Raw genomic sequence first — 16,630 nt, forward strand, 5'->3', positions numbered from 1 at the left:
TCGGTTCTGGTTTAAGTTGTCTAAGTAGCTCCTGGAGAGTGAGAGGGGATGCCGGGAGGAGACAGGCCACAGCTGTCACAGCTCAAGGACGCCGGATGGAGGAACAGGCAGCGTCAGCCCACAGACGGCGTCTGCAGCCCCGGCCCCGGCCCCCCGGGCCATGCGGCTTCGGCCCCGCAGGCGCCCGCCGCGCACCGGAGGAGATGAGGCTCCGCAATGGCACCTTCCTGACGCTGCTACTCTTCTGCCTGTGCGCCTTCCTCTCGCTCTCCTGGTACGCGGCTCTCAGCGGCCAGAAAGGTGAGCCCCGCGCCCCGTCCCGCACCTGGGCACACCTGGGCGCCGGCGACCTGACCGGGGTCCGAGCGGTGGCCGCGGGAAGCGGCCGGAAGCCGACGCCGGCGCCCCTTCCCCGCCCGGGCGGCGCGGGAGGACGCCCCTCCCATCCTCGCCCCCACTTGTTTGCTGCGAGAAGAACGAAATTCTCCACCGGCCTGGGCTGGGCTGGGCTGGGCTGGGCCGGGCCCTGGGGACCAGCCTTCCGAATCCACTTGTGTTGAGCCTAGGGCGGGTCGCGCCCCCCAGCGAGTTGGGGACCTCAGAGTTCTCAGAGAGGGGCAGAGACAAGGTCACGGAGGTGGCTGTGACCAGGGGGGTTCCCAGGTACCAGCTCCAGGCACCTGGACTGGAACAAGGACGATGTTCCTGAGACAGGTGTTCAGGGGCAGCCAGCCAGGCAGTGGCACCCACCCCAGCCCATTGTGGGCCCGGCCCTCCTCCAGGATATGTGGCCCCAGGACCTGGGTCCTGCAGAAGCTTTGTGGAGGTTGATGACCTGGAGAATGGGGGACCTCGAGAGCAACCAGCCCAGCCCCTTACTTTACATTAAGTGAGTGTGTGGTCTCCGCAGGCCTCATCTGAAGTTGGGTGAAGGCTGGCCAGCCCATTACTGTAACTGACGCTCTGAGTCTGGCCAGGAAACTGGGGTGGTGGAGGGACCCCACCACTGGCTGAGTCTTCCGGTATTGGTTGGGCTGGTTCAGTCTGAGTGAGGCCTTCGCAGACCCTTGTCCTCCCAGCTACAGCAGTGCAGGGGTGGGGGGGGGAAGCTGCTTCCTTCCTGCCTCCTGGCCTTCCTGCAGTATGCCTACATGGGATCAGGCTGCAGCCAGCTGACCCTCTCTCCCTCCCAACTCCAGCTTTCCAGGTCCCCAGCCAGGGCAGAAGCTGAGCCTTCCTGACCCTTTAAACTCCTACTAGCCTCACCTTGCTCCTTCTGCCCAGCCCAACCCAAACCAGCCTAGCCTATAACACCTCTAAAAAGGGGGAGTCCCAGTTGGCTACTGTGTCAGCGTCCAGAAGTTGTGGGTTGGTGCCCTTGGAGTTCCAGGGACCCCTAGGGCTTGGCATAGGGAGAATACGGCTAGGGCAGAGTTCTTGGTGACCATAAGCTGGAGATTGCCCACGTAGGCCAGTTGTAACAAAGGCCAAGGTGGAGCCATATCTGCCGGCCTGGAGCACATTTTTTTGAATGTGGGTGGACAGTGAAGCCTTGCATATTGTCAGAGCCCATTTCCCGCCTGAAGTCTGGAGCTGCAGCACAGAACTTCCAGGAGAAAAGTTTTAGGAGCATGACTGGCCATAGGGAGCCAGGGTCCCAGAGCAGTGGAGTAAGGGAGATAATCAGTGGCTCCATCGAGGGCCCACTGTCTCCAATGGGGGCACCCAGGAGGATGGCACTCCAGGGTTCTTGGAAACAGGAGAACATCCCAGCCAAAGAAGTGTGGTTTCAAATTCAGGGGTCCTTATCCCTGGGCATGGAAATCCAGGAGGCTGTGAGCTGTGGTGAGGGAGTGACCTGGCTCTTGCCTGTTGAGAGTTAGTATTGTTTCTCATGCTCAGTAGAGCCAAGTTTTTGGAGTCCTAAAGAAAAGCCAGGATCTGGGCTATTTCATGAGCCCCTCTCACTGTTACATGTAGACAATTGTGTTAGCTCCTATGGAAAATTGGAGAAACCAGTCTCAAGCTGCAGTGGACCCTGGCTTCTAGTTTGCAGCAAGTAGGGGGCTAAGGAAAGGCCTGGGCTCAGCACTCATAGTTAGATGAAGGGCAGAGGACCTGATTCTGCAGAGAAAGGAGGAGAGAAGAAGGGAGCAGTGAGAGCAGGTGGCATCCCGGAAGCTATAAGGACCAGAAAAGATGCATAGGCCTTGGCCCAACATGTTCAAGATAAGAGTCTGGGGCCCACTTTCATATCTAGCCTTGACCAGATGTGTACCACAGCTGTAATCCTCAGTCAAGCACTGCTAAAGGTCTCTCCACATAGCCCAGCACCCGGCAAAGATGGGCCTCTGGGGGGCCAGTCTTGGCCATCCTGTCCTCCTGGTGTCCACATTATCCCCTCTTTTCAGTCCAGGGCCAGTTCACCCACAAGCAGGAGTTCTGCATTAATGGATGCTCTCCTTGACTCCTGGGAAGGTGGTTGCAAAGCCTAGAAGGAGGTAGACACTGCCTCCCTGCCCCTGCCTGCACTTTAACAGAAGACTCTCGCTGTACCTGGCACCTGCCTGTACCCCTCTGAGCCTTCTTCTACATTCGTTAGGCACAGAGCACAAGGACTTGGCTCTTGTATCTGTTTCTTCACCAAGGGGAACTAAGAGGAAGATATGATGTGAGGACTCAGATGTCCTAATTACTCTGTCTTCTGATGAAGGTAGGGGGTAGCAAAGCCTGTAGTAGTGTAACCACAGCAGAACTTCCTCAGCAAAAGTTTCCTGAGGTCAGATACCCCTGAGACTAGGCCTCTAACCTGGCTCCCAGGGTAAGAGGATGTGAATGGAAGGAGAAGCCAAAGTCCCTTCACTTCTAGCCTTCAGAAACTTCTGCCCATTCCCCTCAGAGGCCTTTTCCCCTTCCACCACTGAGCTGCTTCCCAGCCCACTCATGACTTCAGGCCAGTCGCCAACCCACAGGGGTTGTAGGCTGCCAGAATGGCCTGACAAAGCCTCAGCATAAGGCCCAGTCCAAGGGGAGGCAGTCACAGGGCTTGAGTTTCTGGCTTTGACAGTCAAAGACAGAATGGGCACATGACCAGAGTAGCAAGGGCTGACGGTCAAGCCAGGAATCTTGCAATCTGGAAGTTAGGAGCAGAAGAAGGCAGCTGAGGGAAAGAACCTGCATTGTGCAGGGAAATGACAGAAGATTGGGTATGAACAGAAACTCACAAGCCCATCACCTGGGAAGCAGGAAACCTAGGACGTGGATGGAGTGAGGCCACGGTGATTCAGGGCAGCAGTGCCCATTCACTCTGACTGTGCACCCAGGACTGGCTAAGGTTGGACAGAGCTTGGCCCATTTACAGAACTGAATAGGCCAGGGGAAGGAGCAGGGACCGGGAGGGAGGGAGGAAGGGCTCCTCACCTTCCCCTACTTCAGAGTGGCCCTATTGCAGGCAGCTACCTGGGTGTGGCCAGTGACACAAGAACTGCCAAACCTAGAGATTCGGCCAGGGGTGAGGGAGGCCACCTTCTTCATTCAAGTGTCCAGGCGGCTCTGAACTCCTTTCTAGGAATGCAGGACGCCTTCAGCCTCTTCCTGGTCAGGAACTTCCCCAGAGGAGATTGCCTCCTCAGGCCACTCCTCTCTGGGCTGCCCAGAGCAGTGCTAGGGGTGACCTATTTCTTTCAAGGGGTCAGGTTTCCAGGGTAACCTGGCGTGGGAACCCAGTGTGGAGCTTCTGCAGATCCAGTAACTTGACTCCTGCACACATCCCCTTTCCTAGCCTGTAGTTGGAAACAGGAGTGGCCTTGGCCTTTAGCTTCAGGTTGTTGGACAGAAACTGGGGTCAGCTGGTCAGTGTGGGGGTCCTAAGGGTCCATTCATTTGTCTCCTTTCCCCCTTACTCCTCATTCTGAAGTATGGATCCCCTTCCCTTGGGACTTAGAATTAGACCTTGACCCTGGCTCAGAAGGAGGTGTGTCTTGAGGTGCCTGTACCTTTGGTACATCATCAAGGGTGACATCATCTCAGGACATTCAGGGGGTTCTGACCCTACCAGGGAGAAAAGAACAGAAGAGCTGTTCAAGAGGAGGGGAGCCTTTCTGGAATGCCTGCTAGACCTGGAAAAGCCAGGCCTTAAAGCCACATGAGTTTTCCTTAGGCCCATACGAGCAAAGGGGATCCCAGGCACAAGAGGTGGCATCTGCAGGGATGAGGGAAATGCATGTGATAGCAAACCGAAAGTGATGGTGAGATTAGAAAAGGCCTTGAGGTTACAGCCAAGCAGCTGCTGATGGCTGCAGGCTCCACTGGGCAGGGATGTGCTTGTTTCTTTCTTGCACTTGGTCCCCCCAGGCCTGTGGAGCCAGGCACTTGGCACCTTGAGTATCCTTCCCTACTGTCAGTTCACCCCACCTCTGTGCTGCTAATGGCCCACCCACACCGGTTATGCCTGGGAGGTTCTGGCACAGGTCCCGTGGCTTGGTTGGGCAGATCTCGGAGGTGGCCTAGACAGAGCATAAGTCTCTAGAGGAGCAGGCCTGCACGCATTCAGAACCGCGGCCCCTCTGCTGCTCACTCACCGAAGGGTCCTGCATTAGTTTCTCAGCTTCATCTGCTCATCTGAGCACAGGGGTCTGTAACTGCAGCAGCTACCCGTGGGGCTGGTGCTGAGTGCCGAGCAGGCAGTGCCACATGGGCACTAGGGCTCGTCCTTCTTAGGAGGTAGGATGTGGGGTCCAGGGAGGTTGTTTGTCTCCAGAGGAGTCTGTGATGTCCTCTGTGAGGGAGCGGATGACGGCTGGGGAAAGTGCAGAGGCTGAGAGGAGGGAAAGAGGAAGGCTGGTGGGCTAAGCAGCTTTGTGAGGAAGGGCTTGCATTGTGCGCTGATGGGACTTTGGGTATCCCGGCCCTTGGAAGGAAAAGGAGCTTTAAGAGAGGCAAAATGGGAGCACTGGGTGGAGTACTCACTCCTGAGACTGCACCCCTGATGCCTACAACTGGGGTCCAGCCGGAGATTCTGACACAGTTGCTGTGGAGTGGCGCAGCCTAACATGGGTGTCCAGGGAGGCAGGCCTCAGGGCATTTAGAGCTATGTCCCTGCCAGCCCCTGCTTAGGGTTGTCCCATTTAGAGCTAGAAGTGGTCCTTCCACTTACTGTGCCCCCTCAGAGAAGAATCTCTCAGTCGGAGGTGAATACTGGAGAGGCCTGATCCTCCCAGTGGAGGCTCTTCTCTGACTATGCCAATATGACTTCAGAGTGACCCTTCTAGATGGGCTGTGGCACAATCAAGGGGCAGTGGGTCGCTCTAGGCCACGTCCTGTGACAGCTGCCATCCACAGGCGATGTGGTGGATGTGTACCAGCGCGAGTTCCTGGCCCTGCGTGACCGCCTGCATGCAGCTGAGCAGGAGAGCCTCAAGCGCTCCAAGGAGCTCAACTTGGTGCTGGACGAGATCAAAAGGGCCGTGTCCGAGAGGCAGGCGCTGCGAGAAGGCAATCGGACCTGGGGTCGCCTAACTGGTGAGTGCCGTAGCCAGAAGCTGCAGGACAGTGGGGGCCAGTCTGGCTACCTTGTGGTCTCACCTGTTTGTGCCCCCCCCCATGCACCCAGAGGACCCAAGGCTGAAGCCGTGGAACGTCTCCCACAAACACGTGCTGCACCTACCCACGGTCTTCCACCACCTGCCACACCTCCTAGCCAAGGAAAGCAGCCTGCAGCCAGCGGTGCGAGTGGGTCAGGGCCGCACAGGAGGTAGAGGAGGCAGGGACCCATGGCGGTGGGACACCGGCGGGCGAGCGAGGGGGCCTGGGGCGGTAGCAGTCTGGGCCCTCTTCCCGCTGCAGTGTCAGTGGTGATGGGCATTCCCAGCGTGCGGCGCGAGGTACACTCCTATCTGACAGACACGCTGCACTCACTCATCTCGGAGCTGAGCCCACAGGAGAAGGAGGACTCCGTCATTGTGGTGCTGATTGCAGAGGTGAGTGGCTGGGGCTGGGCAAAAGGGGAAGTGTAAGGTCAAGGGAGCAAATTCCAAGGACACCTGGCTGAAAGTCAAAATAGGCACCATTCCAGAGGAAAACATTATCAGAAGTTGGTCAGTTGCATTCACAGAATTATCTACATACACATTTAAAAAGGAGGAAACATTTTAGCGCCTCCTCCTGCAGATGCCAGAGCTACCTAGTGGACCCTAACCATGTCCCCAAGTGCCCCAGAGCCATTTTTCTGATGTACCTCTGGCCCCCAGGCCCAGCCTTACTCAGCCCCAGCAAAGAGGACTGACCCCCCAGTGTCTGAAGTCTTCTGAGGCCTGTGCCCCCCCACCCCGGCTCCTCCCTGTAGACCATTTGGGGTGGCAGCCAGGCTTAGGGAGTGTGCCTGTTCTTCCCACAGACTGACGGGCAGTACACCTCAGTGGTGACAGAGAACATCAAGGCCCTGTGAGTACTGACAGTCCCACTAAACTGATGGAGGGCAGGGCCCTGGGTGTGAGAAGGGGCCCTGCCTCTCTGACAGGAGGCTGTACCACTGGTGAGGTTGTCCTGGCCAAGTTAGGTGGGGCCCAGCTGGGCTCTCCATTGCCTCCGTACGCTGGATGTGGTTTCTGAAGATGCGGTTAAGAAAGGGAGGTAGTCTGGCTAACTCACTCTGCCTCCCTTCAGCCATTGGAGGTCACAAACCCACTGGACCTTCCTGTCCCTCAGGTTCCCCTCAGAGATCCACTCTGGGCTCCTGGAGGTCATCTCCCCTTCCCCCCACTTCTACCCTGACTTTTCCCGTCTCAGAGAGTCCTTTGGGGACCCCAAGGAGCGAGTCAGGTACCAGCACCATCACCCCTGCCTTGCACCTTCAGCAGACTGCCCACTTGTGTGGAGAATCCCATCCTTTGGTGTCTGAATCTCGGGCAATTCCTTGTGGTGCTTCCATTTCTCCGCTGGAGGATCCCTGCATGTATGGGGTGGGGGTGGGGCTCTACCTACGCAGTGGCCTCGGGGGTAGCTGTGTGACCAGTGGAGGGGCCTGAGCTCCCGAGGCCCTTGCATCTGGCCCATAGGTGGCGGACCAAACAGAACCTCGATTACTGCTTCCTCATGATGTATGCACAGTCCAAAGGCATCTACTATGTTCAGGTCAGCACTGAGAGCCCACTGCAGCCTGCTGCACCCCCACACCCTGGCTGGACCTGGGTGACATGCCTGTGTATGTGCCCATGCTGACCCACATCCTGTTCACCACCCTGCAGCTAGAGGATGACATCGTAGCCAAGCCCAACTACCTGAGCACCATGAAGAACTTTGCGCTGCAGCAGCCCTCGGAAGACTGGATGATCCTGGAGTTCTCTCAGTTAGGCTTCATTGGTATGCCACCTGCTACCCGCTCAGCTGACCAGAGCCCTCACCTCAGCCCCCTGCCCTGCTCCACAGCCCCAGCAGCAGGTAGCCGTTTGCTGGGAGCCTTTGCACCCGGTGCCTGCAGCAGCTCCACCGGGCCTGTCTCCACTCTCTACCCTTGGCATTGGCTGTCTGGGCTCACCATTCCCATCTGTGTCCTGTGCCCACATCTGCCTGTAGTTGTCCACAGTGTGTGCCGTTAGATTCTCCCTGGTGGCAGCCAGGGGGATCAAGTGGAAGAGGGCTGAGCAATACTACTCACTCAGTGTCCCTTCCCCACCCCTGCCCTACTCCCACCCCCAGGGAAGATGTTCAAGTCCCTGGACCTGAGCCTGATTGTGGAGTTCATACTCATGTTCTACCGGGACAAGCCCATAGACTGGCTCCTGGACCATATTCTGTGGGTGAAGGTCTGCAACCCTGAGAAGGATGCGGTGAGCAGGAGCTGGGCTGGGTGGACACAGCCTCCAGCATGAATCGCATCAGTACCCAGTGCACCTGGCTGACAGGAGGCTAGACCGCTGGTGGGGTCGCCCTGGACTGGTAGTTGGGGTTCAGCTGGGCTCTCCAATGCCACTCCCCTCACAGAAGCACTGTGACCGGCAGAAGGCCAACCTGAGGATCCGCTTCAAGCCATCCCTCTTCCAGCACGTGGGCACTCACTCCTCGCTGGCGGGCAAGATCCAGAAACTAAAGGTGGGCTCTGTCCCTGGAGAGCCCAGCCAAGTATAGGAGGACCCAGCCTAGGGTGGGGTACGGGCACGGCAGGGCCGACAGGGCCCACCCTAACACCTTTGTCCCTCCCTGGCTGCAGGATAAGGACTTCGGGAAGCAGGCGCTGCGGAAGGAGCACGTAAACCCACCAGCTGAGGTGAGCACGAGCCTCAAGACATACCAGCATTTCACTCTGGAGAAGGCCTACCTGCGAGAGGATTTCTTCTGGGCCTTCACACCTGCTGCGGGGGACTTCATCCGCTTCCGCTTCTTCCAGCCACTGCGTCTTGAACGGTAAGTACCAGGACCTACAGGTCAACCTTTGCAGGCAGGGCAGGTGGCGACCAGAATACAGGCCTCATCAAAAATTTCTCCATCTGCTCTGTGACCCCCAGCAAATCACTTCACCTCACCATGAAAAGTGGAGTAGTAATAGTAGCTACCTTCTGAAACTGAGTCAGGCAGGAACTAGGAGCTCAGCACTTCTTCCCTGAGTAAGGCCCTAGCTGCCTCGCCAACAGTTGTGCCTGGTGGCATTCAGAACCCTGGGGCCCACCTATTGCAGCCCTGGCCCAGACCTGGCCTTCTCTCTGCCAGGCAGTGTGCCTGCTGCAGCTCACAAGCCTGTTTATCTGCAGGTTCTTCTTCCGCAGTGGCAACATTGAGCACCCTGAGGACAAGCTCTTCAACACATCTGTGGAGGTGCTGCCCTTTGATGTGAGTGTGGCAGGGTGTGGATGTGCAAGAAGCCTTTCCCCACCCATAGCCACTGGCTTCAGCCCCTTGATCTTGCTCCCAGAATCCCCAGTCCGACAAGGAAGCCCTGCAGGAGGGCCGAGCAGCTACCCTACGGTACCCTCGGAGCCCTGACGGCTACCTCCAGATTGGTGAGTGGAGGCACAGATGGGTAGATGTGGAAGCAGGGAGGCTGGGCTCAGCAGGGAAACATCTCAGCACTGTCCTGTTCCAGGCTCTTTCTACAAGGGTGTGGCAGAAGGTGAGGTGGACCCTGCCTTCGGCCCCCTGGAAGCTCTCCGCCTCTCCATCCAGACAGATTCCCCAGTGTGGGTTATTCTGAGTGAGGTGAGTCATGCAGGGCGGGGTGTGGGGACCAGGAAGCTGTTTCCAGTGGCTAGATCATGCCTGGGCTGACCCTGAACCCCACTCTTCCAGATCTTCCTGAAAAAAGCGGACTAAGGCGAGGGTTTCTGAGGGTGCACTTCTTTGGGTTCTGAAGCCCACAGAGTCCTGAGATGTTGTCACAGCTGCCCCTGGAGGGCCAGGCTCAGCCACCCCAGACTGAGGGGTCCTGCCTGGTGCGCCCCCTCAGCCCACCTGGGGTCACCGCTGGCCCGGAGGCCCTAGGAGCTGGTGCTGCCCCCGCCCGCCAGGCCGAGGGAGGAGGCAGGCGGTCCCCACATTGTGCCTGAGGCAGGCCCATGCTGCCCAGAACTGTTCGCACCCCAGCTGGCTTGAGCCAGGCCATTTTAGAAGAGCTTTTTCCTGGGCGCCTGCTGTCCCCGGCGCGAACACTGGAATGCATATACTACTTTATGTGCTGTGTTTTTTATTCTTGGATACATTTGATTTTTTCACGTAAGTCCACATATACTTCTATAAGAGCGTGACTTGTAATAAAGGGTTAATGAAGTGTGTGCTTCATCTGTCAGTGCTTCTAGCTGAGGCTGGTGAGGGGCGGCCCTAATCCAGGGATGCCACCCTGAGCCAGCTGCCAGATGCCTGGCCAAACCATCAACATGCTCCACATACCCTCCCAGAAGCTCTGCACAACGTCTGCCCCATTTCCTGGACGTTCCTGACTGTAAACAGCCAGCAATGGGTCTTGAATCCAGGCCCCTCACAATTCCTGAGGGCCCTACCCCAAGTGCAGCCTCTGGCTCCTGTCTTCCCATCCCAACTGCCTCTCACATCGATAACATTGCCCAGGCTCTTTGTCCCCCACCATCTCTGCCCTGCCTTTCTCCACAGTCCCCTGGTCTTGCTCACTCATCTCCCTCTCCTGCCCCACCCTTGATACATTTGAAGCCCACACTGAAGCTTTTGCACATGTTGTTGCCTGCTTTTGATCTTGCTCCCAGAATCCCCAGCCCGACAAGGAAGCCCTGCAGGAGGGCCGAGCAGCTCTCTCTGCAGCTGGGTGCAAAATCAGCTCTTTAGGGCCCCTCAGGTGTGCGGGGCAGGCCTTCCTTGGGCCTGGCTCCTCAAGGCATCCTGCCATGGTGCGAGCACAGTTCCCACCTATACTGACTACACTGGTAGTCCCTATGACTCCACCACAGCAAGGAGATGTGTCATGGGCAGAGGATGAGCTTGGAGACAAGTAGCCCAGAAAGGGATGGGGGTGGGGGGGCAGGGAGAGCATGAGGGCCCTTCATAAAGAGAGAGTCACAAGGGAGGTCAGGGGGCACACTGGGACTCCCAGAGGCTAGAACTTAACTTCTACCCCTCTTCACTCTCCAGCCTACTTCTCTCCACAGACCCTGAGACACCAGGAATTGGGTGCTGATAAAAAGTCCCTGGTGTCAGCTGTGATGATCAGGAGAGTAGGGATAGGGCTGTTGAGGCCCCTTGACAGAGGATATGGACAGGGGAGACCAGTGAATACAGCAAGCAGGTAGAACCTGGAGGGAGCGGGGGTCTAGGGCTTGGGGGAGTGGGCTCCAGGCACTGGGGGCAGGGCATGAGACTACTGAGTCAAGCCTCTATTCCACCCCACAATTAGGCTACTGCTAGGCCCAAGCCTGGCTCCCTTCTGGGTTCACAGTCCTCACTGGCCACCCTTTCAACCCAGAGAGTGCATTCCGGTCCTGTAATAGGCGCTTTAATTTGAGCCCAGGATGGGTGTGCACACCCCTCCCCCGTCGTCCAAGACGCCCCAGCTCTTCTGCTCCTCGACCCGACGTCCTCTATCTCAGGCCCACGGCAGCAGCTTCCTGAGCCGTCTGAGGAGCGCGGCGCGCGCCGCCGTGGGGAGGAAGTGGAAGAGCAGGCCCAGGGCACCCAGCGCCACGAGCAGCCAGAGCGCGCGCGCGCTCGCGTACAGCGGAGCCAACCTGCGGGCGGTGCTCGACGGGGGCGGGGCGGCGCACAAAAGCCCCGCGCGGCCCCGCGCGCCTCCCTCGGGCCCACCCACCCGGTCCCGACCGCCCCGCCCCGCCGGCCAGCCGCGCCCGCGGGCACCACGCGGTACTCACCTTTGCTGGGCCGAGCGCGCGTAGCCCTGGAAGTAGCGGAGGCGCGCGAATAGGTACAAGAGGCCGCACGCGGCCGCCGCACCTGGAGAGGAGTGCGGGGGCGAGGTGAGCCAGCCGCAGCGGGCACCCCGAGGGCTCCGGTGCTCAGCCCCTGCCCCGCGCCCCGACCTTCGTGAAAGAAGATGCCTGCGACCCAGAGCGTGGCGAGGAACAACGGGAAGTACTCGCTGCAGTTGACTCTGCAGTGGGGACACGGTGGCTTAAGGTGAGGGTGCCTCAGACCCTGCCCTGCCCAGGGCCGCTGGCTCCCCTCCCCAGCCCTCCCGCTGCGCCTCACTGGGCTCGGTAGATGCGCTCGAACTCTGGGGGGCCGTTGGTGAGCGGTGGCGACACGCGGAAGGTTCTGCGCGCCCAGATCACCTGCCAGGAGAAGTAGGCTGGGGGCAAAAAAGGGCAGGAGTAAGTTCTGGCCTCCCTCTGGCCAGCTCCCAGAGGGGTCCCGGCCTTTCCCACTCCTCGATTGAACTGGGCAGATCTCCCTTTTTAAGTTCTTGAGAGGGGACCCTTTGCTCTCTCCTGTCCCTTTGCCTCCTTCCTGACTTCTGAGCCCAGGGTGGCTGTAGGACACCCATGGGGGCAGGGTGTGGTCCTGGGGCGCCAGGGGATAATTCACCCAGTTCTGAAGAGCCCTTACCTGAGGTAGCAGCTGCCTGTGCAAGACATTGCTCTTCAATTATTTGACTTGCAAAACACAGGCAAAAGTTACCCTCCCAATCTCTAGACTTAGACCTTTGGCTCTGGGGTCCCTACATGGACAGTGAGTGCCACCAGCATCTAGGTGCATGGCTGACTACATCCTTGCAGGTGCAGGGGAGCATACACTCTGAGACTCAACAGTCCTTCGGCCCCTACCTACTGAGCCCACTGGTAGGGACCTCCTGACCCTGCCGCAGGCTAGAGTCACCCAAGCCTGTGTCCCTGGGCCTCCAAACTGTGCCATGGGCTATTGCCTCATTTATCTGTTCAGGCATTTTGGACTCTAAATTCTGGGGCATCTTGTCCCCTAACCCAGGTGGTTGCAACTGGGACTCTTCTAGTCCAACCCCTGCCCCACAGGGCACTGCATAGTTAAGTACAGAGGAGAGAGTTGGCTGTAGGGGCTTTGAATATTGAGGGATTCTCTCTTGGCGTCAGGTCTGGCCCCACACACACAACCCCGATGCCAGGTGTCTCCAACTATTTTCCTACAAGTCCTGTGGCCGGGGTGCCCTTGTTACCAGACGTAGCCCATCTTAAGTGCACTGGAAGTGTCAAAGCTGGCTGGCACAGAGCCAGACCTGGAAGTGGGCCAGTGGCTGCTTGTTGGCATGGCTGGAGATCAGTTCAGTCCATCTGCTCAGCCCCTCCAAACTCCTGCCCCAGACTGTGCTGTGTCATACCCATTCCGTACCCAGCAACAGTGTCTGGAGCAGGACTATCTAGTCTAGGAATGTATCCCCCAGGACTGGCCTGAGAATGGCACCAAATAGGCATCTTGGGAAGGGTGGGTGGGGCAGGGAATAGGTTCCAGTCTTGTCTGATTTCACATGGTCCCTGCCTGTGAAGGCAGGGAAGATAGATAAGGCCTTCCTGTGGGGACTTTGAGAAAAAGGACAGTTGAAGAGGAGAGGGATTGGCTAGAGCTTATCAGCACCAGGTCATGGTCACCTACTTGACCACCCTTTGATCGTGGCACAGGCCCCTCTCCATGTCCATATACAGCTGGACTCCCTGCCTGTTCCCTGAAAGTTCCTGCTCTCTTCCAGAGTTCCTTATTCTGATAAAGGGGCCACCACCGCAACCCCTAGCCAGACATCGGCATTCCTAACACAGTTGCTACCTAAAACCAATATCCATTTTGCTGTCCTATCCCCTTGAAAGGTACCATTTCACCCTTTGTCCCTGCCCATCATTTCAGTTCACCTGCCCTGAATACATTTCTCAGGGCTTTCCCCCAGAAAAGTGCCAGCCCCTCATCTCTGGAGCCTCCCACCCCTGCCCCTGCCCTTCATGGGGATCCTAGAAGACAAAAGGCAGTCTGCAGGACTCTGAGACCCACCCACCTTCCCAGTAGGAGCCAGCCCACCTTGCAGCAGGACTCCTAGGAGGGTGACAGTGGCTAGAAGCGCCACCTCGTCCTTCATGGTGCCTGCCTGGAGCTCTCAGGTCTGGATCGTTGAGAGAGGCTGACTGGACTTCTTATCAACCCAATCTCCTATCGAGACTGGCCCAGCAGAAACAATGGTTGCTCACCCCACCCCTTTCAGAGGAAGGAGGTTGAACAGAATGGGTGTAACCAAAACCAGAAAGAGTCAAAGAGCCTGGGTGGACTGAGTAGACAGGAAACAGAACAACTGACTGGTGATAGCCACTTCCTCTCAGTCATTCTTGCCCTTTCTGTGCCTGGCTCTGTGCTAGCAAAACCCAAGCTGCCTGCCCAGGCAGTGGATGTGTCCGCCTGACACGATAACCCGATATTCGCCAGTCCTTGCAGCTCCACGGGTCCCAGCTGGCTTTCTAGACCTCCTTTTATCCTGGATCTGTGTCCAGGACAATGGAGGCTCTTACCTGATCCTCCAACTGCTACCACTTCCCAGCTGTCACCAACTCCCAGTCATTCTCAAATGCACCCTCTGTGCCACCTTCCAATCCCTGCCCTGCCTCGCTGTCTCTCACCTGGACATAAATCATGCGTTCCCAGGCCTGACCCCCTTGACCTGTCCATGCCCACTTGTCTGTCCAAGCTCCCCCAACTAGGGCTGTTTAAGGACATTCAGCTATGACTGGTGCAGTTCAGACAACATCCCAAGCGCCACAGGCCATGCACTTACTCCCTTGAAGGGAACCTCATGTCCACAAACTTCACAGTGTTTCCTCCCAACTTCCTGCCTAGGGTCGGTGCAGATGGTCCACTCAGGATAGCCTGCACTTGGGATGGTTGCATCCATCCTCTCGAGAGCCTCTGACTCAGGCCAGTCACTATTTCTGCCTGCCCAGCATCCCTCCTTCCAAAGGTCTAGGACCCTCCCCACACTTAGTTCCTATGATGTGGACAGAGCCTGCTAGTCCTCCCAGGCCTGCAGGATGGACACATGAGCCAAAACCAGCTGTGTGAGCCAAGGCTGATTCAAAAATGGTGAGAGACAGTTCTGGGAACTTCCTTAGAAGTTTCCTTAGAAGGGAGCTTAAGTGGGAAGAAGATGACGTTGGGTCTTCAGACGGCACCTCCCCATGGGGCCACGCAAATGGCACTTATCCTGGGGCCACCATGCCTAGAACACCCTGCTAACCATACAGACTTCCCATTTGGTAGGACGGACACTTCTCCCTTTGAAGCATGCTAGTTGGAGATGGGTTTTGGTGACAAAACCCATCCCAGTGGTGACAGGGTCCGGACCAGAACAGTAGCTGGTGAGACCACAGGCACCTGCTCCCAGGTGGATCCTGGGAGGGACAGAGCAGCTGCAGCTTCAGGGCACCTGCTGTTGAAGCCCAGTCCTGGGCTTCTGTGATGTTCTGGTGCCAGCCCCCAACCCTGCACGATTCTGGGGGAACCCCTACTTGTTGGGGTCATGAGGCCTCGAGAATTCTGCACTTGGCACCCTCCTGACCTTGTTTTTTGCTGCTCTCAACTCCGGGTTCCACCCTGAGGGATTTGTTGCCTCCTGGGCTCCTGAAACCCCCACCCCTTCACCTCACCTGGTGCCCAATGAATGCCTTTCAGTCTCAGCACTCCCAGGGAACCTAGTGCTCCCCAGTTGGGGCTACTGTGAGCCCCTCAAGGGGAGGGGGTTGGTCTCCATACCTGTGCCCTAAGTTTAGGGCTGAGAGCTGTAGGGTAGTAGGTGCCCAGTGCTGAAGAAATCACTGGCAGACTCGAGCCGAGACGCCTGAGATGTTTCCGGGGATCCTCTCTCTGCCCACTCAGTCCCGTTCCTCCTCCAACCTGCCTGGAGCACAGCCCCCTTTCTGGACTCCCCTCTGACTCAACCCAATAAGCCTGAAGGGGGGACGATGCATGGTAAGCAGGCTGTGTATTTGTGTGACTCTCCTGTGTCTGCATGTTTAACACCATCAGTTAGCACATAACACACCCAAGTGTGTTTCTCAGAGCCCCTGTGCTTTGGGTACTGAGCTCACCCCAGGCTGACTTGTGTCCACGGCCTCTGCATTTCTCCTTTCTGCTAAAAGTCTTTTTTTACTCCAAGGCCTCATCAAATGCTCAGCCCTTTTTGTCCTGGCAACAGGAAGCGGAAGACTAACATCCGCTTCTCAGGAAGTTCTTGGCAGATGTCCAGGCAAAGAATCAGCCTCAGCCTCTGGAGTCCCGCCCAGGCCCCTCAGGGGCACGCCGTCCCCTGAGCTTTCCTCCCCTGAGCTTCCTCTCAGGCCCCTACCTGGGCTGAGCCTGCTGAGGCTGACACAGATCCAGCCTCAGGCTCCCCTCCTGTGCAGCCCCAGAAGGACTCAGCACAGAAGTGAAAGAGCCCTTCCCTGGGCCCCTGCAGGATGTACCTCTGCTTCAGCCCCCACGAGATCCTGTTTTTTTACTTTTCTTTTTATAAATACACTGCGGAGGTGGGGAGCAAGTGAGGTTTGCAGCACCATGTGGGTCACCTCCCTGCTTGGGGATCGAACTTGTGCTGCAGTGGCTGCGGCTAGCTTCACAGTGCTGCACTTTAACCCATTGTGCCACCAGGGCGGGCCTGAGTGTGCCTTTTTCCCTAACCCTCCTGCTGCTCCCCTCAGCAGTGTACTTCATCAGTCAGCCTGTTCTGCTCCCCACTCTCTCTCTGGTGAATCGTCTCACTGACCCTGCACCTCTGGCTTTTGCCCCATTTCTGTATGCATAGGTAAATAAATAATAAATCTTAAAAAAAATAAAAAAGGTTTCTATAATTTCCTTAACAAGATTCTGGGTACTTCATTCCAGATTCTCCTAAATGTACCTTTGTCAGTATCATAAATATAAAAGAAATAGCCTTTGACAAACATTTACTATATACACCTTTCAGAATTATGCTTGTGTGAATCATATAAATCCTACCCTACAAGACTATGAGGAGATTCTACTATGATTCCTGGTTTTACAAGCACATAGCCTGAGAAACAAGGAATCTAAATAACTCACCCAAGGTCCTGCACCTCCTCAAGAAATGGGAAAGTATTCCATCACAGGCAACCTGGGTCAAGAATGTGCACTTTGATCCATTCTACAACTGAGTTTGAGATCTCCGTGGGAAAATCCTGAGTCTTCCTTTGAACAAATA

General features: G+C 57.0%; 2 protein-coding genes across 2 annotated transcripts; one reads left to right on the top strand and one right to left on the bottom strand.

Moving 5' to 3' along the window:
* The first annotated feature begins 131 nt into the window (after positions 1 to 131).
* MGAT4B (mannosyl (alpha-1,3-)-glycoprotein beta-1,4-N-acetylglucosaminyltransferase, isozyme B) lies at positions 132 to 9,768 on the top strand. The gene is made up of 15 exons (XM_004693880.1): positions 132 to 300; positions 5,341 to 5,520; positions 5,612 to 5,752; positions 5,845 to 5,978; positions 6,395 to 6,441; positions 6,706 to 6,819; positions 7,056 to 7,131; positions 7,245 to 7,359; positions 7,696 to 7,826; positions 7,981 to 8,088; positions 8,207 to 8,400; positions 8,745 to 8,823; positions 8,906 to 8,993; positions 9,077 to 9,189; positions 9,280 to 9,768. The coding sequence occupies exons 1-15, from the start codon at positions 204 to 206 to the stop codon at positions 9,301 to 9,303; spliced, it is 1,641 nt and encodes a 546-aa protein (XP_004693937.1). The 5' UTR covers positions 132 to 203; the 3' UTR covers positions 9,304 to 9,768.
* Positions 9,769 to 10,607: 839 nt separating this feature from the next.
* On the bottom strand, positions 10,608 to 13,550 carry LTC4S (leukotriene C4 synthase). Its single transcript, XM_004693881.2, has 5 exons — positions 13,447 to 13,550; positions 11,659 to 11,758; positions 11,490 to 11,560; positions 11,322 to 11,403; positions 10,608 to 11,180 (listed from the first exon to the last, which is right to left on the bottom strand). The coding sequence occupies exons 1-5, from the start codon at positions 13,502 to 13,504 to the stop codon at positions 11,039 to 11,041; spliced, it is 453 nt and encodes a 150-aa protein (XP_004693938.1). The 5' UTR covers positions 13,505 to 13,550; the 3' UTR covers positions 10,608 to 11,038.
* Positions 13,551 to 16,630: the final 3,080 nt, after the last annotated feature.

Source organism: Condylura cristata, unplaced genomic scaffold (assembly GCF_000260355.1).
Source record: "Condylura cristata isolate star-nosed mole 26May11 unplaced genomic scaffold, ConCri1.0 scaffold00040, whole genome shotgun sequence".
NCBI classification, from domain to species: Eukaryota; Metazoa; Chordata; class Mammalia; order Eulipotyphla; family Talpidae; genus Condylura; species Condylura cristata.

What these genes read in the sequence shown, in the direction of transcription:
- MGAT4B (XM_004693880.1), top strand. Translation starts at nt 204, where the DNA reads ATGAGGCTCCGCAATGGCACCTTCCTGACGCTGCTACTCTTCTGCCTG. An exon ending in GACCCCAAGGAGCGAGTCAG is followed by an intron (nt 6,820 to 7,055) that starts GTACCAGCACCA and finishes TCTGGCCCATAG; the next exon opens with GTGGCGGACCAAACAGAACC. An exon ending in TGGAGGTGCTGCCCTTTGAT is followed by an intron (nt 8,824 to 8,905) that starts GTGAGTGTGGCA and finishes TCTTGCTCCCAG; the next exon opens with AATCCCCAGTCCGACAAGGA.
- LTC4S (XM_004693881.2), bottom strand. Translation starts at nt 13,504, where the DNA reads ATGAAGGACGAGGTGGCGCTTCTAGCCACTGTCACCCTCCTAGGAGTC. An exon ending in GAGCGCATCTACCGAGCCCA is followed by an intron (nt 11,561 to 11,658) that starts GTGAGGCGCAGC and finishes TCCCCACTGCAG; the next exon opens with AGTCAACTGCAGCGAGTACT. An exon ending in AGGCATCTTCTTTCACGAAG is followed by an intron (nt 11,404 to 11,489) that starts GTCGGGGCGCGG and finishes ACTCCTCTCCAG; the next exon opens with GTGCGGCGGCCGCGTGCGGC.